Source organism: Erpetoichthys calabaricus, chromosome 16 (assembly GCF_900747795.2).
Source record: "Erpetoichthys calabaricus chromosome 16, fErpCal1.3, whole genome shotgun sequence".
NCBI lineage: Eukaryota > Metazoa > Chordata > Cladistia > Polypteriformes > Polypteridae > Erpetoichthys > Erpetoichthys calabaricus.
Window position 1 is genome coordinate 22,788,410 of NC_041409.2, and position 27,803 is coordinate 22,816,212.

General features: G+C 42.9%; 1 protein-coding gene across 2 annotated transcripts in view; it reads left to right on the forward strand.

Annotated features, from left to right (window-relative positions):
- Positions 1-3,153: 3,153 nt before the first annotated feature.
- The window catches only part of tmc4 (transmembrane channel-like 4), a 58,607-nt gene continuing 33,957 nt past the window's right edge, over positions 3,154-27,803 (forward strand). The window contains exons 1-4 of one of the 2 annotated variants that reach the window (XM_051919799.1): positions 3,156-3,503; positions 14,238-14,370; positions 24,692-24,896; positions 24,984-25,132. In XM_051919799.1, the coding sequence (XP_051775759.1) occupies positions 24,817-24,896; positions 24,984-25,132 (229 nt within the window). In that variant the 5' untranslated portion in view covers positions 3,156-3,503; positions 14,238-14,370; positions 24,692-24,816. Of the gene's footprint in view, positions 3,504-14,237; positions 14,371-24,691; positions 24,897-24,983; positions 25,133-27,803 lie in introns of both variants that reach the window. The other variant, XM_028822002.2, reaches the window with a different exon arrangement.

Sequence of the window (27,803 nt, forward strand, 5' to 3'; positions counted from 1 at the left end):
CCCTTGCCATTTAATATAGACTGTTCCTACTAATGTTTATGGACTACTGTTCTAGCGCCCGTTATAGTAACGGGCTTAATGTCTACTTATTATATAAAATCTTAACGTCAATTACCTTCGTTCCCGCGTTTGACTCGTGCTGTAAATCTCTTCCTTGTTTTTAGTTCACGTGATTACGTAGGAGGCGTGATGACGCGATACGTGACTCCGCCTCCTCCATTAGAGTATATGGACAAAAAACAGGTTCCAGTTATGACCATTACGCGTAGAATTTCGAAATGAAACCTGCCTAATTTTTGTAAGTATGCTGTAAGGAATGAGCCTGCCAAATTTCAGCCGTCTACCTACACGGGAAGTTGGAGAATTAGTGATGAGTGAGTGAGTCAGTCAGTCAGTCAGTCAGTCAGTGAGGGCTTTACCTTTTATTAGTATAGATATTCTGAGTATTCCTGATTCCTAATATTCTGCCCCTTCTTTCAGTTTACCTCTCTGTCCAGATGCTCAGGATAGTTTGTGTGTGCGTTACATCTCAAATTATGTTATTTGTTGAGGCTTTTCTTTTAGTAATGAATTCTGGTTTATTATCTTTTATTCTATTTAATGCTTTGTATATCCTGTCTTTATCTGTTGTAATGTTCTGTGCTGAAAATATTTGTATCCAATGTTACACGGACTGGGTGTTGAGCAGGGTTGTGGGGCATCTGTTGATGAAGAAAGATTCACAGATCTTGACTTAGCTGATGATGCTGTGATCTTCGCGGAGTCAATGGAGGCTCTGATCGGGGTGCTTGAGAGACTGAGTGAGGAGTCTGAGTGTCTGAGCCTGGAAGTGTCCTGGATAAAAACCAACATCCAGGCCTTTAATGACCTCTTGGGCACAGCCATCAGCAGCGTGTCTGACTGTGGAGAGAGTGTCGACCTTATCGAGAGGTTTACTTACCTGGGCAGTGACATTCGTGTCTCTCGTGACTCTTCCTATGAAGTCAGTAGACGGATTAGGAGAGCATGGGGGGTCATGAGGTCTCTAGAAAGGAGTGTGTGGTGCTCCCGATATCTATGCAAAAGGACAAGACATGGACACTATCCAGTGCCGTGAGATGAAGACTGGACTCCTTTGGTGCTGTGTCTCTTCAGAGAATCCCTGGGTACCGCTGCTTTGTCTTTGTGTTGCTCACAGAGTCCCAAATGAAGCACATCACCTGCATTGTGAGGGAACATCAGTTACAACACTACGGCCATGTGGCGCGATTCCCCGAGGGTGATCCAGCTCGTAGGATTCTCATTGTTAATAACCTGAGCGGCTGGACCAGGCCAAGGGGACGCCCACATAACACCTGGCTGTGACAGATAGATGGTCATTTCCAGAAGGTGGGACTGGATTGCATGTCTGCCCTGGGGGGTTGCCAACCAGGATCCCGAACTGTTTCATCGTGTGGTGGGTACGGCAATGCGCTGTACCAGCGCATACTCCCCAACCTGATCTGATTTGTTACATATACCCTGCTGATCTTTCTGAGACACTGAGAAGCACCTTGAGCATGGGAAAGGCACTATATAAATAAAATGTATTACTATTATTAAAATGGTGTATGAAACCTGACTGGGTTAGAGTTACCCGCAGTGCAAATATCATTGAGTTTTACATTTGTCATACAATACCCCCCCCCCCCCCAGACAATTAACCCTGAATCCTTTCACATGCTTGTTTTAGAAATCGATTACCAACACAGTCTTCCATTTGTCATCCTTCTAGCATTTGAAATGAGTGCCCGTATTTTGCCCACTGATGCCCTCTTAGTTTCCTGCACTTGCTTTGTGTTCTGCTCTGTAGTTTTAGCCCTGGCTCTTGTGAGAAGTCAAGGTACCTAGATTGGTGAATACTACTGATCATCAGAGGTGACTGTGTGCAGAGGGTGCAGACCTATAAATACCTGGGAGTGCAGCTGGATGATAAACTGGACTGGACTGCCAATACTGATGCTCTGTGTAAGAAAGAAAGACTGTACTTCCTTAGAAGGCTGGCATCCTTCAACATCTGCAATAAGATGCTGCAGATGTTCTATCAGACGGTTGTGGCGAGCGCCCTCTTCTACGCGGTGGTGTGCTGGGGAGGCAGCATAAAGAAGAAGGACGCCTCACGCCTGGACAAACTGGTGAGGAAGGCAGGCTCTATTGTAGGCACGGAGCTGGACAGTCTGACATCTGTGGCAGAGCGACGGGCGCTGAGCAGACTCCTGTCCATCATGGAGAATCCACTGCATCCACTAAACAGGATCATCTCCAGACAGAGGAGCAGCTTCAGCGACAGACTGCTGTCACCATCCTGCTCCACTGACAGACTGAAGAGATCGTTCCTCCACCAAACTATGCGACTCTTCAGTTTCACCCGGGGGGGTAAACGTTAACATTTAACATTATACAAAGTTATTGTCTGTTATACCTGCATTTTTATTACTCTTTAATTTAATATTATTTTTGTATCAGTATGCTGCTGCTGGAGTATGTGAATTTCCCCTTGGGATTAATAAAGTATCTATCTATCTATCTATCTATCTATCTATCTATCTATCTATCTATCTATCTATCTATCTATCTATCTATCTATCTATCTATCTACTAGCTGGTTATTTGTTAATAGAACAATAATCAAAATGTAACAAACTGAAATATTAAAAAATATAGCAACTTAAAAGTACTTTGTAATTCCAACGTCTTCTATCCAGAAGGCACTGCTCCAATACTGGCATCCTCTTAGAATTAAACCAGTTCATCTCTGTCTGTTAAAAGATGGACGTCCACGTAGTATTTGCCAGTGATTATGTTAGGCACCATTTCCTTTGCCTGAAAGCATCAATCATTAAAGATAATAAAGTTTACTCCTTGGACAAGCAAAGCCAACTGAGAGCAGAAAATAAACTGCAGCAAGCCCAGACATGCTGCAGCTGAGTGAAGTTGGAGAGGAGGCGGGCATGAACGTCACAACAATGAAACAGGTCACCACACCTCAGATCATGAAGGTCTGAAAACAATGGCAACCGTAAGGTAAAAAGAAATGAGAAAACTTTATTGTGCTCAAACATGCCTAACCTGCTGAGCCACTGTCGCTGTCCGATTGCTGACCGGTCAGGCAGGCTTCTGGACTTTAGACTGTCAGCTGGTGGAGTTCCCAAGCAGCCAAATTAAAAACTTAAGCACTTCCTGTTGAGTTAGTACAAAACAACCGAGTCCAGTGACATGACAGAGCAGTGGAGATCCTGAGGCTCCACAAGCATCCTGCTTCGTCTAGCACACACTGTATAACAGCTCTTGTGGTGTGACAGAAGTCAGGGTGGCAGTGAGGACAGGAGGGTGCGGAGCAAAGCCAGCACGTCCATCCAGAATCACCTAGTCAGAAAGAGACAAGCTGGTGATATGTGACCTAACATACAGCTGATATAGACGTGAGATGAAGAGACAGCCAATGGACCGAGTGGAACCTCCAACAGGCGGCCAGCCTAGAGCAGGTAGGATGAGGACTCAGTCTCCTTCTTTGGCTGCCTGCTTATCTTCATGTTACACTTCATGTATACTGTATGTGTGTTGGCATATCTTTATGTTGCCGCTTCACATAATGTACAGTAACGTTCAAGTCTGTTTGTGTGACATACGCAGTAGGGAGCCTCCGTTGTCAATGGAGGCTCTGATCGGGGTGCTCGAGAGACTGAATGAGGAGTCTGAGGGTCTGGGCTTGCGAGTGTTCTGATAAAAGCCAACATCCAGGCCTTTAATGACCTCTTGGGCACAGCCATCAGCAGTGTGTCTGTCTAAGGAGAGAGTGTCGACCTTGTCGAGAAGTTTACTTACCTGGGCAGTGACATTCATGTCTCTGGTGACTCTTCATATGAAGTCAGTAGACGGATTGGGAGAGCATGGGAGGTCATGAGGTCGCTGGAAAGGGGTATGTGGTGCTTCCGATATCTATACAAAAAGGTCCAAGTCTTTAGAGTCCTGGTGCTCCCTGTCTTGCTATATGGTTGTGAGACACGGATGCTATCCAGTGACCTGAGACGAAGACTGAACTCCTTTGGCACTGTGTCTCTTCGGAAAATCCTTGGGTACAGCTGGTTTGACTTTGTGTCGAATGAGCGGTTGCTCATGGAGTCCCGAATGAGGCACATTACCTGCATTGTGAGAGAGCTTCAGTTACAGCACTACGGCCAAGTGGCGCGTTTCCCCGAGGGTGATCCGGCTCATAAGATCCTCATTGTTGGGGACCCGAGTGGCTGGACCAGGCCACCCACGTAATACCTGGCTGTAGCAGATAGAGCGTCATTTCCGGAGGGTGGGACTGGACCACATGTCTGCTTGGTGGGTTGCCAACTGGGATCCTGAGTTGTTTCATTGTGTAGTGGGTGCTCCCCATCTTGACTTGACTTGTAGGGTGTTTAAGCTGTTAATACCGAGTGGGCATGTAACTGAGGTAGAGGTTACATGGACGTCTTTTTCAACCATTTTTGGACAAAAGAAGGAACACCTGGTGGCATGAATGGCGGCACTCACTGGATAAGTTGGGTCTGAGGCTATTTAGGTAGGCCCTGGCATCATTGATGTTCTCCAACAACCTCCACTTTTGGCTCATTAAAACATTTTGTCTCTGTTTTTGTGCAGATTTACAGCAACATGTACACTTGCCAGTGTTTTACATTTCTCATGTTTGACTTTTATTCTTCATTTTTTAATTCAGTTGTTTGTTGTGTTTTAGACTTGTAGTTAGTATTGGTGGTAGAGTGCTGGTTTGACTGCTGGCTGGGAAGTCTCCACGTGGACTTCACATAGACTCTCTGAATTCACCACGTTTGCCATGTGGTTGATTATCATTTCTAAAGCAGTTTTGTCACATGTCAAAGATATCGGCGGGCCTTTTGAGTGTGTGAGAGCAATGGTTCAAAGGAAATCAGAATCCAGAGAAATGTAAGCATGTATGTTACTAGAAAAATGAAGGTCAAGTGCATCAATGATAGCAACAGGGGAATAGAATATACAGAAGAAGAAATAGTAAAGCTCTTAATTCATATTTGTGGGAGGTTTCCATGTGCTTCGTTTTGGTAGAGTCCTGTTTAACTCTGCTTTTCCCGTTTTTTACTCTTTATTGTGTAGACTTTATCAGAATGCCTCAAATTCCCTAGACTTACCACTGTTTATAACTTCTCCCCACCTTCCCTTGTACATTTATAACCTCAGGCAATTACATAGAGTAAAAGGACAAAGAGGAGTTAAGTTAACTTTTATGAGGGATGAAAGGAGCTCGACGGTAAGTCTTGAGCGATGTGGGGTTTTGGTAGCTTTCATTAACAAAAACAATTGCTCACAAAGGTAAGTGCTTCCGAAAATAGACAGTACTCTCGATGCCAACTTACGGATCTGCACATACGAGGGTGGCAGGTAAGCATACAAGCCTGGCACACCAACTTCGTTGTATTTTGCCTTCAGAATAGAATCTGACTGCAATTCAATCAATTCCATTTAGATATTCTCAGACGCATTCTCAATGCTGTAAGAGTATGGTGACGTAAACAGCGCAAAGTCCTGTTCGTGTGAACTGAAATCACGAAAACGCTCACTGAATTCATTGCTCAGTAATTCAAGTTGGAAAACAAATCCTCCAAAAATCAAATTTTCCTTTACTGAGTTTACTACAAAGTTTATATCATAAAATAAGCCGATATGCAAAAAGTCCCCTGACCTACACTAATTTTACAAACTCAAAATCACAAAAATTTGTTAATAAACAACTCACCAACTTCTCGTGTCCACTTCAGATCTTCAGCTGTAGTCTGCACTAACTGTTCGTTACAATACTAACACAAAATTACATAAAATTAGAGCAAAAAAACATGAAAATATGCGGGCTATTACTACTCGTGATGGTCAGTTCTGCCCAGTGGCCAGTCTCAGCAGCCCAGCCAGTAGTGTAGCCTTAGCAGGGGCGGCTCTAGGCTCGTGGCGGCCCTGGGCAGAGAAAGAATCGGTGGCCCCTTTACCCGCCAATGTCAATATGGTATCTTATGCACGGCGGAAGGCCGCATCCGTTGCGGACACTGCATAGCCGCCTCATACTCATGACACACTTCTATATACGCGTGTCTGTATCTTGAAAACCAAGTGGCAGCCCATGATATTCTCATTACGGCAGAACGTTATAATACAACATATAGCTTACTGCTCCGACTTCAGCGACATTAGTAAATACAGCGTACTAAATAACAAGAAACACAATGTTTTTCGGCCACATTGCCGTCAGCTGTGTTGTTATTTTCTCTTTCTGTTTTATATTCAATATATATTGGCATGGCGGCCCTGTGCAGGTGCACAGTTTGCACATGGCTAAGGCCGCCCCTGCTGCCAGACTGCTGCAGCCTAGCACTTCAGTTCAGCCACGTCATGGCTCATTAATTTTGGACATGGCTTGTGGCTATACTAGCAGATAACGTTTCCGTACTGTAATGCCATGGGAAAACGCGCTTTCGGCAGAAGGCAGAAGTAAGAAAAGTCAATAAGTAACACCGAAGATGCAGAATGATTCAATCACAAATGATAATAATCATTTTGTACAAGTTTAGTGCTAACTAGGATCTGTCATGCGGGCCGCACAGATTTCTGTTGGAAGGGAAGGGAAGTCCAGAGGCAGTAAGTGCAACCTTTGTTTGGAGAGCAGAATGCTGATGTAAGCATAAATGATATATTGGAGACAAAGTTGTTTTGGAGAAAGTAGGGAGGTTCTGCTCTCTGGGTGACATACTGAGTGCTGACAGGGGTGCAGGCACAGCAGTGACGGTGAGGGGTGCTTGGAAGAAATTCTGAGAGCTGCCCAACATTCAGACTCCTAAACGAGTCTTTCTCATATTGAAGGGTAAAGTTTTGAAAAGCTGTGTGAGGACTTGTATGGGAGTGAGACATAGCAGGTGAAGGTAATGGAACACATCTGGAAAGAAAAGAGATGAGAATGATAATGTGGATATGTGGAGTGCCTTGGAGTGAGAGGAGGTTAAGAGGAAGACTTAGTGTGAAAACAGTACGTGTTGTGCTGAGAAGAAACAGGCTATGGTGGTTTGGGCAACTGGAGCAGAAGGCAGAGAGGATGACTAAATAAAGAGGTGGATGGGATGAGGCAAAGAAGATGTGGTGCAGTTAGATGATATGAAAAGAATGACTCCATTGGCGTCATCAGTGGAAGGGCAGAGAGTGGAGGGTAAGGATTTAGAGGGAAATTGGCCAGCCTGGGTAAACCTGAAACATGGACATTAAAGTGGTGATGATAATGATGGTCATTATTATGATATCCTACGTAGACAGCTGCCAAAAGAAAGTGTCAGTACTGCAGATGTCGGGTGAGAGCAGTACTTCATACACTGACATTTGTGTGAATGAAAAGGCAGAGTCTTTCTGAAAAATTAAACAAGGACGATAAACTGTTCATGCACTGGAGCGACCCCTCTGGTCAACTACTGCAGTGCTGCTCTTTTTAAAGGGACTGACCAATCCTGATACAAAATAAAATGTAATAAAACACTATATGGTCCACTGGGGATGAATTTAGTTAGTTAGTTCTTTCGTTCACAAAGGATTCGTTCACGAACGAACGAGCGAACATCTATCTATCTATCTATCTATCTATCTATCTATCTATCTATCTATCTATCTATCTATCTATCTATCTATTGTGAGAAGCAGCCCGGACACAGACAGACAGACGGACATCATATTTTCACCCAACACATGTTTGTTTACACTATGTACAGTTCCATTTTGCACAAACCCAGTGCCTCCAGCACCAATCCCCCAAAGTCCAGGCCTCTCTTCTCAGTGCCTGCTTCCTTCAGGCCGCCTTCACTCTTCTCCACTCAGACTTCCTCCACTCCTCGCCCGACTCCAGTCTCTCTCTCTGAAGGGAGGCGGCCCCTTTAAATAAGCACCCGGATGTGCTCCAGGTGCTTCCCAACATTTCCCACTCCCCTGTGTGGCGGAAGTGCCGGCTGTATCCCTGGAAGCACTCCGGGTGTCCCTGCTCCTCTTCCCCCCAGCACTTCCTGGTGTGGCGGAAGTGCTGAGGCCCAGGGCTCTCTAGGCACTGGGGCGCCTCCTGGTGGTGACCACGGGCCCTTACAGGTCTGTACCTGTGGCCCCCAAAGCAACCAGGGCAGTCACCCCCTCGTGGTCTGGAGGAGGCACAAGCCCTCCTCCGGTCCTCCTGGGCGTCCCAGCTGGGTACCACCCCCATCCGGGTACCGGGTACTATCTATCTATCTATCTATCTATCTATCTATCTATCTATCTATCTATCTATCTATCTATCTATCTATATGCATGTATTCTAAGACAAAGAATTATTTCATCATAAAGCAACGAAACTGGCTTACAGACTACGTGACACATGAGTAAAAATGATTCCAACAGCGGAACTGCACATTGACCAGAACTGGGATGGTCATGTATTCATAGGGGTCATTTTTAGTACTGGGTAGAATCTCCAGGGCTGACAATACAGGAAGCTAAGAGCACGGCTGAATGTACTGAAGGGTCAGATTTGTAAAACCCACAAAAAGAGGCTTGAAATGTGTGTATGCAATTTTCCACACATAAAAAAGAAATAAAAATAAATCTTGACAGTAAAACACGTGTATATGTGTAACTATGACCCATCCATATGCAACAATTTGGGAAAAGTGGGAAGTGACAATAAACCAAAGCAGGTAAATGATGACTCGCACATATAAAAATTTATATCAACGAACCATTATTATAATGTGCATTGATGTGACAAACATATTAAATCTCAAAAGTGGTGAATGTGATGTGCAGACAGTATTTTAGTTTCCTTTCAAGAAGGTTAGTGCTGTGTATTTGCACTGAAGAACTTTTTTAGACTTTCATCAGTTTATATCAGCTACCTGTTGTCACTTCTAAGTGAACTGGCTGATGGGTAAGGGATACATCAGCCAAGCTTCACTCCATAAAGCCCGCTGGTGTGGAAGACATGAACCGACTGGCGAGGTGCTACATCCAGTTTTTGTATCACATAGGTGTACATACGTAAAACATAACATGTTATTGCCAACATAAAAAGTCAATTTGAGCAGTGTTTGGCTCTCCTAACCATAATCAGAATAATATACTGCACTCATATAACAATAAAGATAACCTAGAGAGTATAAAGCTGCTTTTGTTAACCATGAGCAGTAACATTTCTTTTAATGCACAAGTCATCATGATGCCAAAATGAGACTATCAAATATTGACTCAACAGCCTGTTTCAGTTTGTGGTTCATTTATTTTGAGGCAAAGTAGCTTTGGCAGACATGCTGGTGCTGTGCACCGTGGCTGGCTTGTTGGAAACTAACTGGGTGAACTCCTAGTTTTTCATATGACCTGTACTATTCATTGTAACAGTAATCATGTCATTACATACACAAGGTGACGGAGGAGAAGCTCTAATAGCAACAACATTTATTTATATACTATAACACTTTTTCATACAAACGTTGTAGCTCAAAGTCTTTACAGGATGTCAAAAAGAAAATTACAAGAAAAAAAACAAAACAAAAAAGCACGTGCTGTTGGTGAGGTCAGCGGTTAGCGCAGCATGGGACTCGGTGTGTCTGGTGGGAGGCTGCACTGCCAGTCAATGAACACCAGCAGCATCATCACTGCATACGTATGAGGTTCATATATTGTTGTTACGGGGTGGCATCAGCGTAGGTTTTGAGCACACACATTTTTTTTTGTTCTTTATTTCACCTTATACAATTTCTTGTATTAGGAATTTGTTAGTTTTCGCATACCTCTTGGGGTCAGAGTGCAGGGTCAACCATTGTACAGCGCCCCTGGAGCAATTGAAGGTTAAGGGCCTTGCTCAATGGCCCAGCAGAGTAGAATCTCTTTTGGCAGTGACGGGGATTCGAACCGGCAACCTTCAGGATACCAGCGCAGATCCGTAGCCTCAGAGCCACCATTCCGTCCATTTAAAAGTTAATTTCATGATAGAGGATTTAATTTTGTTTAGTTGGAAGACGGTGGCACTGACCAGAAAGCAGGAGACAGAGCTGGAGGTGGCAGAGTTAAAGATGCTAAGATTTGCATTGGGTATGACGAGGATGGACAGGATTAGAAATGAGGACATTAGAGGGTCAGCTCAAGTTGGACGGTTGGGAGACAAAAGTCCGAGAGGTGAGATTGTGTTGGTTTGGACATCTGCAGAGGAGAGATGGGGGGTATAATGAGAGAAGGGTGCTAAGGATAGAGCTGCCAGGGAAGAGGAAAAGAGGAAGGCCTAAGCGAAGGTTTATGGATGTGGTGAGAGAGGACATGCAGGTGATGGGTGTGACAGAACAAGATGCAGAGGACAGAAAGATATGGAAGAAGATGATCCGCTGTGGCAACCCCTAATGGGAGCAGCCGAAAGAAGAAGAAGAAGAAGAATCCTGATCCACCTCTCATAATGACCAATGGGAAAGTGATGTCTTAATTTTAATTTCATATTTTGTCTTTTATTTTTCTTTTCTTCATTATGTAAAGCACTTTGAGCTACTTTTTGTATGAAAACGTTCTATATAAATAAATGTTGTTAATTATGTCAAATTGGAAAAAATATAGAATTCCCTCTTTGAGGAATGGCTCAAGGATTATTTAGAATTTGGCAAGAATTCATTAATTATAAAATACAGTGGCTTGCCAGGTTTTTGCTTGACCTTTGCTGTTGTATTAATGAATATGAGGGGCTTTTCTGCCATATAGCAGAGAGGAGGAAGAAGTCTTGTGCGTTTCTTTTAGTTTGATTTTTTTTGCATGTTTTGTACAATTTTTTTTACACAAAGGTTGTACTACTGTTATCCATTATTTGCTTCAGAAGCATTTTGATAGCGGTACTGAGGTAGAAATGCTGGTATTGATACTGAAGTCAACATTTTAGTACCAATCCAGCATTACATGAGTGTATCTTTGACTGTATTTTATGTTATTTGTAAACATTTTGATTACTGTACTGAAATAACAAAAAATGTAAAAGCTAAAATAAAGGAAGTGGGTGCAGAATTGGCTCTAACAAATATTTAAAAACAGTAAGTAAAAATCCATCCATCATCGAGCCCGCTATATCCTACCTACAGGGTCACGGGGGTCTGCTAGAGCCAATCCCAGCCAACACAGGGCGCAAGGCAGGAAACAAACCCCAGGTAGGGCGCCAGCTCACCACAGGGCACACACACCCACACACCAAGCACACACTAGGGACAATTTAGGATCGCCAATGCACCTAACCTGCATGTCTTTGGACTGTGGGAGGAAACCCACGCAGACACGGGGAGAACCCAGGAAGTGAACCCAGGTCTCCTTACTGCGAGGCAGCAGCACTACCCACTGCGCCACCGTGCCGCCCATAAGTAAAAATATTGGATATAAATCCAGAAAGTGTGCATGGCCTGAGAGCTGAAATGAAATCTTATGAGAAAGACTTGAGAGTCAGCTCAGATGGAAGTGTCTCTGTCCACGAGCAGACAATTTCAATTAATCAGCAATGGCAGCCAGTCACATACTCGATAGTCCTACTTGTGTTGATTCTCTGAGCTTCCATGGTTATTTTTCACTTAAAACAATGCACTTTGAAAGCCCGGGATTGTCATTTTTGGGGTTGTAGTTATGTACCATTTTTTTGCTTTTAATTTACGCTTAGATTTTCCAACAGAAAGCCAAAGCCTTGACCGTCTGATCTAGTGGAAGCTTTGAGTAGTTTTCTGACCAAGTATCTGTTAAGAGGATTGAGTGGGTTGGTTCAAACCCCGTGTCTGGGTGGGTTTCCTCCCACAGTCCAAAGACATGCAGGTTAGGTGGATTGGCGATTCTAAATTGGCCCTAGTGTGTGCTTGGTGTGTGGGTGTGTTTGTGTGTGTGCTGCGGTGGGTTGGCACCCTGACCGGGATTGGTTCCTGCCTTGTGTCCTGTGTTGGCTGGGATTGGCTCCAGCAGACCCCCGTGACCCTGTGTTCGGATTCAGCGGGTTGGAAAATGGATGGATGGATGGTTCTTCCATTAGGGGTGGCACGGTGGTGCAATGGTAGCGCTGCTGCCTCGCAGTTAGGAGACCCATCTAGGTTCGCTTCCCGGGTCCTCCCTGCGTGGAGTTTGCATGTTCTCCCCGTGTCTGCGTGGGTTTCCTCCCACAGTCCAAAGACATGCAGGTTAGGTGGATTGGCGATTCTAAATTGGCCCTAGTGTGTGCTTGGTGTGTGGGTGTGTTTGTATGTGTCCTGCGGTGGGTTGGCACCCTGCCCGAGATTGGTTCCTGCCTTGTGCCCTGTGTTGGCTGGGATTGGCTCCAGCAGACCCCCGTGACCCTGTGTTTGGATTCAGCGGGTTGGAAAATGGATGGATGGATGGATTCTTCCATTATAGCATCCCCAGAAAATGAAATATTTTTAGGCAATAAATGTGATCCACAATGCCATAAAGTAATTTAATTCTGCTTTTGAGCTTTTGTGTCTCAAAGTATGAACATGCAGAATCAGGACCTTGAACAGTCTTTCTGCTCTGATCACAGATGTACATTGAAAAAATAATTTTGATCATTTAATTTGATTTTTACATTTTATTGTGGGTGCTGAATTACAAAATGAAAACCATTTTTCTCCATCACAGAACATATTTTTAACATAACATATTTTTTATCCTTTAATTATAGCTTTTTTAAGTTGTTGGTGGACTATCATCCATCCATCCATTATCCAACCCGCTGTATCCTAACTACAGGGTCACGGGGGTCTGCTGGAGCCAATTGCACTATCATCACTTTAATATATTGTACTGGAGAAAGTAAAGCGTAAACCTTGGGCAGAGTCAGTGTTATACTATGGTTGGCCGCATTAGATTCTGACCACTAGATTCCATGCAAAGGTGGTGCTGTCTGAAGAACCCTTTGGACATTATGTCTCACTGTCTACTGTGAAACATAGGCATTAAATGAAAAGAAAGCTATGGAAGGAATTAACTTGTCTCTTTGGACTTGAAGAACTGAGCATGGGAATATCAAATCAGTTTTGATGATATACACAAGAAGATGTCATGAGATCAAGAAGGCGAGAACAAATTATGAACATACAAACCCCTCTAATAACACCTTCAGGAAATAACAGTTTAGTGATGACTCATAAGAATACCTTGTAAGTGTTAGATCTTGTAGGTAGCTATGGCACAGAATCAAGGGGGATGTAGACCAGCAATGCTACAGGCTGCCATCCAACAAGTTATTGCTGATACTCAGTTTCTGAATTTTAAAATGAAAATGGTAACTATAGACCAAATAAACAGGAAAGATATATTAAATAATTCACTGGAATCTTGAATCAAACCATAAATGCTCAGATGCAATGTAACTAAGTCTAGTTGTTGGGCGCACTTCTAGATGGAGACTTCTGCTGGACTGGAGTGTACCATTCAGAGCAACAAAGGTCAAAGAAAGCTTCTGCACTGCAGCAAAGGCACAGAAAAACAAAATGTTCTTGACTTTTTCTCTAAACCCCACATTAGCCAATATAGCCAAGCACTCTTTAACATTGATGGAGTCGACGTCATCACAAAATGGAGCACATTGTGTTACGTATGTGAAACAAACTGAAGGAGCCCCTGTAGAATTGGAGCAGTCCTACAGTGGTAGAAATCTGTGTATCACATTTGTGCTCAAACCAGTCCTGCCCTGAGAAGTAAAGGTGTGTAGCTTAATGGCTTCTGATATTTGTTGGAACTGGACTGTTTTTAGTAGCATACAAAAGAACCAAAGAGCAGTTTATTTGTAATTTGATTCCTATCTTATCAAAAGGCATTATGGGGTAAGAGATGTTGTAGAAAATCCTATCAAAGATATCTACAAAGGAATCCACCAGAATCGCCCCAAGGTTCAGGTGACTGCAGATCACTGGGATGGAGAGTCAGGGAGGGTTTTTGATCCACCACGAGCCCTCAAGTTCAGTCCTGGAGGGCCAGAGTGGCTGCAGTTTTTTGTTCTTGACCAATTGTTTAAGCACAACTTGATCCTTGTTGATAGCAGAACTTGTTATGTAATTTTTTGCCTTTCATTCTCTCATGTCATGTCACTTTTAAATTGCTGATTTTCCTTTCTGAAGATATCATCAAAATACTTTGTGGCTCAGAGGAGATTAGTATTTCTCAGTTCTTCCATTTTTTTCACTTCCATTTCTTTGTAAATATATTAGAGAGGTATGTCATGGCCAACACAACGATGAACATGAAACCAAGATAGAGGCTGATCCGCTGGTTCCTGCAACAATTCCATCTCATTTTTAATTGGCAGTTGGTCAAGAAAAACCCAAGAAGCTATCAAAACCAGTAAGTGCAGCTGTAATGACTAAAAGCAGCAATTATGAGGTGGGAATCAAGCAGGTTCACTAAACAGAAGCATGAAAATGGTGCTTGAGGCATCTTGCTGATGTGCGAGTTAAATGGTTTATTAAGTTGAGGCTTGGCATGGTTTATAAGAGCCGCAACTATAACTTGCACTACCCACCCTTAACCCCACCACTTTTCCACAGCTATAAGTTACGTTGACCACCTCTAATCACACCACTGGGTTTCTCCTCCAATTTCCTCTTTTCGCACATTTTCTTGTTTCTTTTATTTTTTTTTATTTCAGGCTAATTTCTTTGTCTTCCAAACTTTACTATTTACAAGTTACTGTTCTATGGCTTCTCAAAGAACTTGAACTAATAGTGTGTATTTTGTAACTTAGTAAATATTCTATTTTTAAGGCATCAGACATTCAGTTCTATCATCCATCCATCTTTATATTTAGATAGATAGATAGATAGATAGATAGATAGATAGATAGATAGATAGATAGATAGATAGATAGATAGATAGATAGATAGATAGATAGATAGATAGATAGATAGATAGATAGAACATTATTTGGCCCCAAGGAGAAACTTATATTTGATACCTCCAGTGAGGCAGTGCAATGGTACTTTGTGGAAGTTCACTAGGATGAATTTGGGACTTGTTTGCATTCGCTACACGGTTGTTGTTGTTGAAACTATTGATGGGCTTCTTTGGCTGAATGGCTTTTTCTGATCCCTGATGAAGGTAGAGGCTTCATTGATCAACAATGGGGCCAAGACATAGGCTTAAGCCTACTTTTGACCCAAAGTTGGACAGAACAGGTTCTAGAGATAATTAAATGGACTTCATAATGGTACAGGTGGTACTATGGTTTGCCCCACTGCCTTTGGGCTCAAGTGCCCTGGGTTTGAATTGCGTAGACTGTACAGGGTTCTTCCCTTATCTGTCTGGGGTTTCTTCTGGGTATTCTGGTTTCTCGCTCACCTGTCTTGCCGTTCTTATTGTCTTCAAGACACAGAATCACTGCCGATTGCCGTTGCCTTGTCCCCCTTGGATATTCACCAGTGAAGCCCCCTTGGAGAATCGCCACCACAGGTCAGAGCAGAGCTATGTTGTTTGCTTAAACTATCCACAGTGACCCATCATGTGACACTTTGCAAAGAGTAAGGATCCTTTCCCATTAAATATAATGGTGATTCATGACTCTGTGTGAACCAAAAGCAGGCGAACCTAAAGTTTAAGACGTCCATATTAGGTTGAGTGGTGCTTCTAAAGTCATCAAGCATGAGTGCGTCCTGGTGTTAGTGGGATAGGCTCCAGATCTGTACACTTCTGATTTGAATTTTCCAGGTTTGACAATGTCACATTATTTTGGGCTGTTATAATAGTAGCCCTGCCATGGACTGGATTTTTCCTGTCTCATGCCCAGCAGTACTGAAATAAGCCCCGGTTATGCATTATAGAAAAGTATGTTTACAAAATTGACCTTTCACAAACAGTGGTGTGCCAGACAGTGTTTGTGTAAGTCAGAAATTGCTCATGGCGTTAATGACTGAATCCAAGCTATTGTTGGAATGTGGGTCATCGATAAACAAATGCCTGCAAACAAAGAAGAGTCAAAGCAGAGCAGCTACTTGAAACTGAAAGTCCACAAGACGCAAGGTGGCAAAAAAATCAATGGAGCTCAAGTAAATGTGACTGCACCAGTTGAAGAAAGGTGGACCATTGTAAGATTACTTTTTTTAAGTCCTACTAAGTTTACATAAAAGAGTTGGACAGAAGCAAACAACCTCCCACACTGGACTAAGGAGCATGGGCCAAGTGTAGAGCTGGTGTTTCCATGCGATTTTATCAAAATCGTAGACCTACAATGGCCAGTTAGAGGACTACACTGTCATACGTGTTCATTTCCCAGCATGGTCTCTGTCTATGAGGGTTTTTTTTTCCAGTGCCCAAGCTATGATAGTGCATTGAAATTACTGACACTGATAAGGAATAGAGTGATTTGTTTACAGATTACACATTTGTTTCACTCCTGTGTTGCCTATCTGCACGTGTTTGTCATGACCGCTAGTGTTTTTCTTGCTGTTGCTCTTCTTAGCAAAGTGGTTTAAGCGTTCGATTTGCTTCACCAGTTAAAATGCCATCAGTACTCCACACTGAAATCTGCACTCCGGTGCTTTTATAATCTGTAGTTAGGGGGTGTGAGAAGTGCTTTAAGGTGGCCTATGCCTGCATCAGTACTGCATCTTCAACAACAACATTTATTAAATAGCACATTTTCATACAAATAATGTAGCTCAAAGTGCATTACATGATGAAGAAAAGAGAGAAAAAAGACAAAGTAAGAATTAAAATAAGAGAACACTAATTAACATAGAATAAAAGTAAGGTCCGATGGCCAGGGAGGACAGAAAACACAAAAAAAAACTCCAGGCGGCTGGAGAAAAAATAAAATCTGCAGGGGTTCCAAGGCCACGAGACCACCCAGCCCCCTCTAGGCATTCTACCTAACATCAATTATCAGTCGTCATTGTATTCAGTTCTCAAGGAAGGACTTGATGATGACGGTCACATGGACTTCTGGCTTTTAATCCATCAATGTAGGGACATCATGGTGCTCTGATTAGGTGGTGCTAGCTTAGGTAGCTTGATCTGTTGTTTTGCGATTACCACATCAGCTTTTTAAACCATTTTTATCTTGTGTTTCAGCTGTCCAGTAGATGATTAAATACTTTTGTGTTTATCAGTGCATAACTCTTAAATCTTGAAATAGCAGCCATGTCTTTTTGATGTACGAATGTTGTGATAGGATATTTTCCCATGTTACACACTACAACTATATGTTTTAACTGCAGCATCTCCATTTATTAAAAGCCTGTAGCACACCAACACATGGCAATGCAGCACACACCTTAAAGTATGCAACTTCTCTCAAACCCTCCAGCCCAGGGGTCCTCAATCCCAGTCCTGGGGGGCCACAGTGGCTGCAGGTTTTTGTTCTAACCCGGTTGCTTAATTAGAAAGCAATTCATGCCAATAATTTAATTTCATGGCTTGTTAGTGCTTTAACTCTGCTGTGTCAGGTCATTCTCATATCCTCGATTTTCTTCCCCTTTCTAAGGATATCATCCAAATGATTTGAATGTAATGCTAAAATGGAGGAGTACTTCTCAGTCCTTCACTTTTTTCTCTTCACTTTCCTTCCAAGTATTTAATTAAACCCAATAGTGTATGATAAATACACACAGAGGTGTAAATGGTAACAAGCTAAATGGAGAAATGCTGGTCTCTTTTGTCATTTGTGTCTTATTGCTAATTAGGAGCAATTTAAAAACCAAGACTACATCTGATTAGGACTAAAATAAGCAATAATGACCGAGACAACTAAAGTGAAGCAGAAGTGTTACTTGAGCAATAAGAGCTTCTCATTAAGCAATTGGGTTGGAGCAAAAACCTGCAGCCACTGCGGCCCTCCAGGACCGTGATTGAGGACCCCTGTTTCAGCCTATACACTGGGGTAGAGTGACCCTGGACTGGCATGGCAGAGAGCTTCTGCCTACAATGGGATTAATAAAGTATCTATCTATCTATCTATCTATCTATCTATCTATCTATCTATCTATCTATCTATCTATCTATCTATCTATCTATCTATCTATCTATCTATCTATCTACAACTGCACAGGGGATCCAGGAATTTAATTTGCACAGCAAACAGAAAACATTTTATGAAGGATTCCATACAGGAACTCCCTACAAACTACAAGTTAGCTTCAGTAAGCACATCCATATTACTAACCGAAGGTTGTAAACTGGATATGGACGCAGGGTGCTGGGCGCAGGGCGCATCGAGGCGCACGCGCACTGCCGCACTGCAACGAGCCCGCCCATAGCTAAGGACACAGCCACAGAAAACACAGAAACGAGAAGGTTGTAAACCGGATGTCACGTGCACTGCCGCACTGCAACGAGCCCGCCACCTGTAAACTAGACTTGCTCTAATCCACTGTGCCAGTAATGTTGATCACATAACGGTCATTCCGTTTGGCGCCCGCCCCAGAGTCCAGAGTCAAACGCAGTGGCGTCCCGCCCAAACAACACAACCTGTGAGCTACACTTGCTCTCTCTAACCCAGCGGCTTCCCAGACTCAGTGGCTGGCACACGAACACCACAACCTGTAAACTGAACTTGCGCAGCGGCATCCCAAAACGCGGTGACGCCCACCCCAGAGTCAAACGCAGCGACTTCCCAAAACGCGGCAGCTTCCCAGAGTCAGTAGGTGGCGCCCAAATAACACAACGTTATGCGCCGTGGCGCCCGCCCCAGAGTCAAACGCAGCAGCTTCCCAAAACGCAGCGGCTTCCCAGAGTCAGTACGTGGCGCCCAAACAACACAACCTGTACACTACACTTGCTGTAATCCACTGTGCCAGTAATATAGATCACATAACAGTCACAGACTCTAACCAAGCGGCTTCCCAGACTCAGTGGCTGGCACACGAACACCACAACCTGTAAACTGAACTTGCTGTGCTCCACTCTGCCAGCAGTCGGTGTCAGCAAAGGCAACGGAATCACGTCTCCACAAAACGAGACCGCTTTACTACAGATATGCGCATGTAATTAAATGACATTTCCCCAGACGCACCCACCCTCCATGATATGTCATCCATCCAGATATCGGACGGAATAGAAACTGATTGCCATTCTTGGATTTCCGGTTCACTGGCGAATCGCGGGCTTACTTGTTATATGCTAATATGCAATGTCTGTAAATTCATCACACTGCGAGTTTCCACATTGTTTTTGTTATACAACATTGAATCACAGTGGATTTCATTTAGGCCACGTTACAGAGATCTTTTTCCAGTTTGAAATTAAAGAGTCTTTTTCTGTTAATCAGCAGTTTGAAATTAAAGAGTAGTTTTCTGTTGATCAGTGTGATTCAATGTTGTATAACAATAAAATGTGAAAACTTCCAAGGAGGTAAGTCATTTTTACCGGCACTGTATTCACATGAAATGAAGAATGAGGAAGTAAGGTGACCATGAAGGACGGGCCTGTGACTAACTCTCTGTCCTGTGTCTGAACAAAAGTCTAGGTATTGTGTCCACACCTTACACTCTTTAAATGCTGTACTTAAATTATACTTTTTTGTATTCCTCTCCATGTTGTATATTCTTGAAAGGTTTCAAAATTAACTTTACCCAATGATGAATGTGGTTCACCCCATGAAGAAGCTCAGATTGATCCGAATGCACTATTTAAGAATATCATATAGCAAAAATACCAAATAATATATATGGTACAAATAGGCATTCATTAATGTATTTTTGTGATTAGTTTCTTAGGGCTTCTTCCTAATTGTACTAACATAAGTAAATTCAGTGTCTACAGTAAGTACAGTATGTTGAGGAAGGGTCAGCTGGTAACATAGAAGAGCAAAATGTCCACTTGTCATTCAGTCTCCTCTAGTCATTACAAGTCACATTTAAACTTTACACTTCAACTTAGTAAAGGACTGGGGGCACCCTCAGCCCATCACTAAAACCAATATGATGGCAAGGTGGCCAAGATACTAACAATAAAAGGTTCCCTTGAACAAACTTTAAGAGGAAGGGAGACACAGAGGTGAAAGCATCGATGAAGGGTACTTTAGCCTCCTAGGTTCTTTTTTATTGGTGAACAAAATGAAATGCACTTATACTGTTCCTTAGCTTATTAACCTTGTTTTACATTTACACCGTGCAATACTTACCTCTGGATACCTTGACAATGGAAGGTTATCTCACTGGCTGGACCCCAGGTCACAGTCTGCTCTCAGTTTACCACCACTTTGAACAATAGAACATTAGAACAATCTAGAAGAGAAGAGGCCATTCAGCCCAAGAAATCTTGCCAGTCCTATCCACTTAATTCTTCTAAAAAATGTCAAGTCTAGTTTTGAAGGTCCCTAAAGTCTTACTGTCTACCACATTACTTGGTCACTTATTCCAAGTGTCTATCGTTCTTTGTGTTAAGAAAAACTTCCTAATGTTTGTGTGAAATTTACCCTTAACAAGTTTCCAACTCTGTCCCTGTGTTCTTGATGAACTCATTTTAAAATAACCGACTGGACTAACTCCCTTCATGATTTTAAACACTTCAGTCACGTCTCCTCTTAATCTTCTTTTGCTTAAATTCAAAAGGCTCAGCTCGTTTAATCTTTCCTCATAACTCATCCCCTGTAGCCTTCTCTGGACTTTTTCTAGCGCTGCTATGTCATTTTTGTAGCCAGGAGACTAAAACTGCACCCAGTACTCCAGATGAGGCCTCACCAGCGTGTTATAAAGCTTGAGCAGAACCTCCTGTGAATTGTACTCCACACATCATCTTCCGTAATGGCTTCTGAACACTGTCTGGCAGTTGATAGTGACAAGTCCACTATGACTCCTAAATCCTTCTCATAAGATGTACTCTCAATTTTCAGACCTCCCATTGTCTATTCAAGCCTAACATTTTTACTTCCTACATGTAATACTTTACATTTACTATCATTCATTTTCATCTGCCATAAATCTGGCAAAGCCTGTATGCTATCTAAATCCCTCTGTAATAATTCTATGGATTCTAGATTATCTGCCAATCCACCTAATTTGGCATCACCTGTAAATTTAACCGGCTGGTTCCTTATATTCCTAATCAAATCATTTATATATATTTATAATAGCAGGAGCAGTCCCTGTGGAACACCACTCTTAACCTCAGCCAGTTCTCATAAGGTTCCTCGCACCACAAGCGTCTGCTTCCTGCATCTGAGCCAATTCTGCACCCATCTACAAACATCACCCTGAACTCCCACTTCTTTTAGTTTGATACCCAACCTCTCATGTGGCACCTTATCAAATACTTTCTGAAAGTCCTGGGCCAGTTACAGTACAAGCCACTGTTGCTACAGGGTGTAGCCACAGCGATATGGTGAAAAGCATAAAAGAAGCAGACAGGAGTCACAAGTCTCAGACCATACGTCTCTGTTCTACTTCACTCTCATTTACCCAGAAATATATTAATGCGTCAATCTCTGCAGAGATCAACATGACGATCAGTTAAACAATGCTGCATGCCAATTTCCTCTGCAGAACAACAGTGTAAACACATTTACTTTAGTTCAACAATAATACTGTAGTCAGCTATCAAGAAGTACCTGATTAGAAACCAATATCCCCAGAACTTGTTCATTTTGAAAGGAAGCAAGCAGTTCTATATTACCACATTATGTGTTAATGAGATATTAATCAAAGCAGTCTGATTATTCAAAGCAGGTGACTCTTTTGTAAGACAGGTAAATATTTATGTCCTATAGATAGCCATCATCAAAAACCTGTAGCAGAATTTCCCAGGAATTGTGTGTTTTCTTTAAAACACTGAATTCAAGCCCATTATACATCTTCTTCTTCTTTCGGCTGCTCCCATTAGAGGTTGCCACAGCGGATCATCTTCTTCCATATCTTTCTGTCCTCTGCATCTTTTTCTGTCACACCCGTCACCTGCATGTCCTCTCGCACCACATCCATAAACCTTCACTTAGGCCTTCTTCTTTTCCTCTTCCCTGGTAGCTCTATCCTTAGCATCCTTCTCCCAATATACCCAGCATCTCTCCTCTGCACATGTCCAAAGCAACGCAATCTTGCCTCTCTGCCTTTGTCTCCCAACCGACAACTTGAGCTGACTCTCTAATGTCCTCATTTGTAATCCTGTCCATCCTCGTCACACCCAGTGCAAATCTTAGTATCTTTAACTCTGCCACCTCCAGTTCTGTCTCCTGCTTTCTGGTCAGTGCCACCATCTCCAACCCATATAACATAGCTGGTCTCACTACCGTCCTGTAGACCTTCCCTTTCACCCTTGCTGATACCTGTCTGTCAAAAATTACTCCTGACACTCTTCTCCACCCATTCCACCCTGCCTGCACTCTCTTTTTCACTTCTCTTCCACAATCCCCATTACTTTGTACTGTTGATCCCAAGTATTTAAACTCATCCACCCTCGCCAACTCTACTCCCTGCATCTTCACCATTCCACTGACCTCCCTCTCATTCACACACATGTATTCTGTCTTGTTCCTACTGACCTTCATTCCTCTCCTCTCTAGAGCATATCCCCACCTCTCCAGGGTCTCCTCAACCTGCTCCCTACTATCGCTACAGATCACAATGTCATCAGCAAACATCATAGTCCACGGGGACTCCTGTCTAATCTCGTCTGTCAACCTATCCATCACCATTGCAAATAAGAAAGGGCTCTGACCTGATCCCTGATGTAATCCCACCTCCAACTTGAATTCATCCGTCATTCCTACCACAGACCTCACCACTGTCACACTTCCCTCGTACATATCCTGTACAACTCTTACATACTTCTCTGCCATTCCTGACTTCCTCATACAATACCACAGCTCCTCTCGAGGCACCCTGTCATATGCTTTCTCCAGGTCCACAAAAACAAAGACGCAATGCAACTCCTTCTGGCCTTCTCTAAACTTCTCCATCAACATCCTCAGAGCAAACATTGCATCTGTGGTGATCTTTCTTGGCATGAAACCATACTGCTGCTCACTAATCATCACTTCACTTCCTTTTTCAACTTCCACCATTTGATCGTTGGCTCTGCTCTCACTCTCTTCCTCTTCTTGATCTCCAACGTCATCCTACAGACCACCATCCTATGCTACTTAACTACACTTTCCCCTGCCACCACTTTGCAGTCTTCAATCTCCTTCAGATCAACTCTTCTGCATAGGATGTAATCTACCTGTGTGTATCTTCCTCCACTCTTGTACGTAACCCTATGTTCCTCCCTCTTCTTAAAATACGTATTCACCACAGCCATGTCCATCCTTTTGGCAAAATCCACTATCCTCTGACCTTCTTCATTCCTCTCCTTGACACCATACCTACCCATCACCTCCTTGTCTCCACTGTTCCCTTCACCAACATGCCCATTGAAATCCACTCCAATCACCACTTTCTGTCCCTTGGGTACACTGCCCATCACTTCATCCATCTCACTCCGAAAATCTTCTTTCTTACCCGTTGCACACCCAACTTGCTGTGCATATGCACTAACAACATTCATCATCACACCTCCAATTTCCAGCTTCATAATCATTACTCTGTCTGACCCTCTTTCACCTCCAAAACACTCTTGACCTACTGTTCCTTCAGAATAATCCTACGCCATTTCTCCTCCCATCCACACCATGATAGAACAATTTGAATCTACCTCCGATCCACCTGGCCTTATTCCCCTTCCATTTAGTCTCTTGCACACACAATATATCAACTTCCTTCTCTCCATCATATCTGCTAACTCTCTCCCCTTACCAGTCATACTGCCAACATTCAAAGTTCCTACCCTCAGTTCCACTCTCTTTACTTTCCTCCTCTCCTCCTGCCTCCGGACCTGTATCACCCCTCTTCTTCTCCTTCTTCGGCCAACAGTAGCCCAATTTCCGCCAGCACCCTGTTGGCTAACAGTACTGGTGGCGGTCGTTGTTAACCCAGGGCTCGACCGATCCATTATGGAAATTTGTATTATTGTCTGCATATTGATTTGGAAAAATTTTACACCGGATGCCTTTCCTGACATAACCCTCCCCATTTATCCGGACTTGAGACCGGCACGAAGAAACACGCTGGTTTGTGCATTCCCTGTGGCTGGGTTCAAGCCCATTATATATAAAAACTCTTAAGAGGGTGTCCATGTCTAAGACATGGTTATCCTGCATTCATTTTGTTCCTGAATGGCCAAAGCTCTACTTGCAAAGTATTTGTCTATCGAATTAATATCAGATGATTTGAACTATGCAAGATTATGATGGAGAGAATTGTATTTACCATAATTTAAATATAAGGATTCTACTGACTAAAGTGATCCCTGAGTGAACCCTGCCTCTGGACAGTAATAATGCTGCTCATTCACTTGCTGGTGGACCTGCTTTTAAATGTCCAATCTATTGAATTTATGCAAAGTGCTAAATTCCCAGCATATCCAGTTTAATTCCCTGGCCCAGGCAACTTCTTTGGCAAATTTTGCCCATGCAAGATTCATGACTTTTAGAAGAACTTTGTTACAAATGTGCCAGTTCCTATCACTGGTGCCAATGCCTTTCATGTGGACTGATAACACAGAGTACGCACATATGAAAGGTTTTGTTGTTAGTATTGCTAAGGCCAAAGCTATGAAAGGTGGAGGTGATGTGATGGATTAATAAACAAATGCTAAACATGCCTTTTCTTTTTTTTTTTTTGGTTGGGTGGACAATATCCAGGCAGTCAGCCTTATGTCCCTGACAAAGAAAGTGCCTCATCTGGAAGAAAATCCAAACTTTCTGGGAATGAGATAATAGTGGTGACTCCTCGGTTATCTGAAGAGATATTATCCCTTTTTAAAAAAATGCAAGAAAGTGGACAAAGCCCAGAAAATGTAACTATAAGAGAGATGCCCCTCACCATGGCTCAGAAACGGGAAATCAGGTATGTGTGATCAGGAGGAAACCCAGTGAAGGGGGCTAACAGGGCAACACAAATCTTTCACCCTACCTCTGTGCTTCTGATTTACAGGCAGGTCCGAAAATTTTACATTCCTATCGTTACAAAATGGCAGTCATGGAAGCTTAAGAAGATGAGAAGTTTAAAACAATTACAAGAACACCTGGAAGATTTGACCGCCTACTTGGACCTATGGACGCAAGCTTTCCACAGAATTGGGGGTAAGACCTGAGCTCTTTGTGCCAAGAGAATTAACCACACCTGGGTCCCGAAATAAAAGACAAAGAGTAGATGACAAAGTAGAACGTCGTAAAGAATTCAAAAACGTTGGCGTGGTACACATGCAGAGCAGGTTAGAGATAATGGAAGTACGAAAATTCTAAAGTCTCAAAAAAAGGATAGTAAAGATCGCATTAGCGCAAACAAATGGAAATTATTACTTGGTGAAATAATGGAACAGTAAAAAGAGATCGAATATATTGTTCAGATTTAAACTTTAAGTCGGAGACTTGTAGATTGTCTGATTCGTGTTGCCATCAGGGAAAAAAAAGTAGTGTTTCTTCCCAATGAAGAGGCGTATCCACGAGAAGTAAAACATTTGTTTGGTGACAGTGAAATCCCACAAGAGAAAATTTGAAGCCCCGCGAGACAAGAGCTTATGGAAAGAGATTTGAAAAAGTGCTGCCCACATAACCACGCACGCGGTTCAATCATTTCTCATTTGTGTGAATGCTATTGTCAGACACAGTTCTTGTAGAGAGAAAGAAATGATATTCACTCACGGGAAGTTATACATTGCATTGTCACCAATGTTCCCTCTAAGCTGAGCGCGTGAGCAATCGCTCACACGAATTCAGAGCGTCGCTCATACTTCCCACACGATCGCTCATTCCGACGGCGTCGCTCGTACTTATCGCACGATCGCTCACTCCGACCGTCGGAGTTGGTGCTCATAAATTTTTGGCTTAAACAAAATGTCGCTCATAAACAATGTTTTTTGCTCACTATATGCTACTCCTTAGAGGGAACATTGATTGTCACAATGTAATTCCGAACACGCAATATTGATGAAAAGGTAAAAACAAAAACAGATTGAATATATGGACATAGGTGATATGACAGAAGTATGTACATATTGTTTGGCTTTAAACTTTAAGTCACAGACTTGTAGATTGTCTAATTTGTGTTGTCATCAGGAAAAAGTAGTGTTTCTTCCCAATGAAGAGATGTATCTATATTACTAAACCACAGTTTAATTTATGCACGGACGGCGGACGCACCGAAGCGCATGCGCACTGCGCCGCATCACCCCAGAGTCAAACCCAGCGGCTTCCCAGAGTCGGTAGGTGGCGCCCAAACAACACAACCTGTAAACTAAACCTGCTCTAATCCACTGTGCCAGCAGTCGGTGTCAGCAGAGGCAAAGGAGTCACGGCTCCAAAGAAAGAGCTCAACGATTTGTAATACAAAACCGAGCCCGTAGTTCCCAGAGTCAGTGCGTGGCGCCCAAACACCACGACCTGTAAACTACACCTGCTCTGATTCACTGTGCCAGTAGTCAGTGTGTGTAAGTTGGAGTATGCTTCCTAACAGTAAATGACTTCTACCTAACGACACAGCCACAGAACAACAAAGACGAGACCGCATGGATAAAAACAATACACAGAGGCTCCTACGACGCGCTTCAGACACACCAGAAGCAAAGACGTCACAGCTCCACAATTAAACAGCTCAACTAACGGAAATACAAAACGAGCCTGTATGGATAAACATAATGAACGAACGTGCCCATAACGCGCTTCTGACACAGCAGAGGCAAAGGAGTCACGGCTCCAAATGGAAGGAGCTCAACGATTAGTAATACAAACATGAGCCCGTATGCCTACGACCTGTAAACGAGCCCGTATGGATAAAAACAATGAACGAAGGCGCCCACACAAAGAAACCGCTTTAGTACAAATATGTTTATTTAATTAAATGAAAACTTTACCATGGCTACGACCTGGGAACTAAACCGCACCGCACCGGATCCACCACCATAGTCACTTAAGCACGCGAATCCGCCGCCGTCATCAAACGACTTCTCGCTGACGACACAGCCATAGAAAAACAAAAAAGAGACTGCATGGATAAAAACAATAAACTAAGGCGCAGATGAGTCACAGCTCCAAAAAGAAACCGCTTTAGTACAAATATGTTTATTTAATTAAATGAACTTTCCCAGGACGCACCCACCCTCCATGATATTTCATCCCTCCAAGTATCGGAGGGAACAGAAAGTGATTGCCATTCTTGGATTTGCGATTCTTTCGAGAATCGCGGGCTTGCTGGTCCATGAGAATTAAAAGATTTATTGTTTGGTGAAAGTGAAATCCACATACGTGAGCAACAGAGACGTGAAGTTACTGGCGTGAAGCAAAGGCGGGGGCTTGGTGAGCGAAGCAAGCATAAGGCAAAGCCCCCTAGTTGTCTAAAATTCAAAGTTTGCTTTAAGGTATTTGCTGAAATTATCAATGGTAGTAATCCCTGAAGACACCATGTCACTTTATTCCTTTATTGTTTCAGAATGTATGCATTAGCCACTGCTTATACAGTCAAGAAAGAGAGAAGTAGGTAGTATCAGGGTACAAAAAAGATTGAAGCAATAAGTACACCTTACGCCCCTCATTGTTCACAGACCTGCACTAAACACTTTGCCTTCATATCGTTCTGGTTTTCTAACACTGGCTGCCTTCTCCTCCCATCAACCCACAAATTTAATGGACTGCAATTTTACAAGGGGTCAGGATAGCACACCACTAGCCTCCAAGCATATTCAATGGGGGGCAGGCCAACAAGACTCTCTACCTTTTAGACCTGTCCCAGTAATAATATTGCCATGTCTTAGTTTAG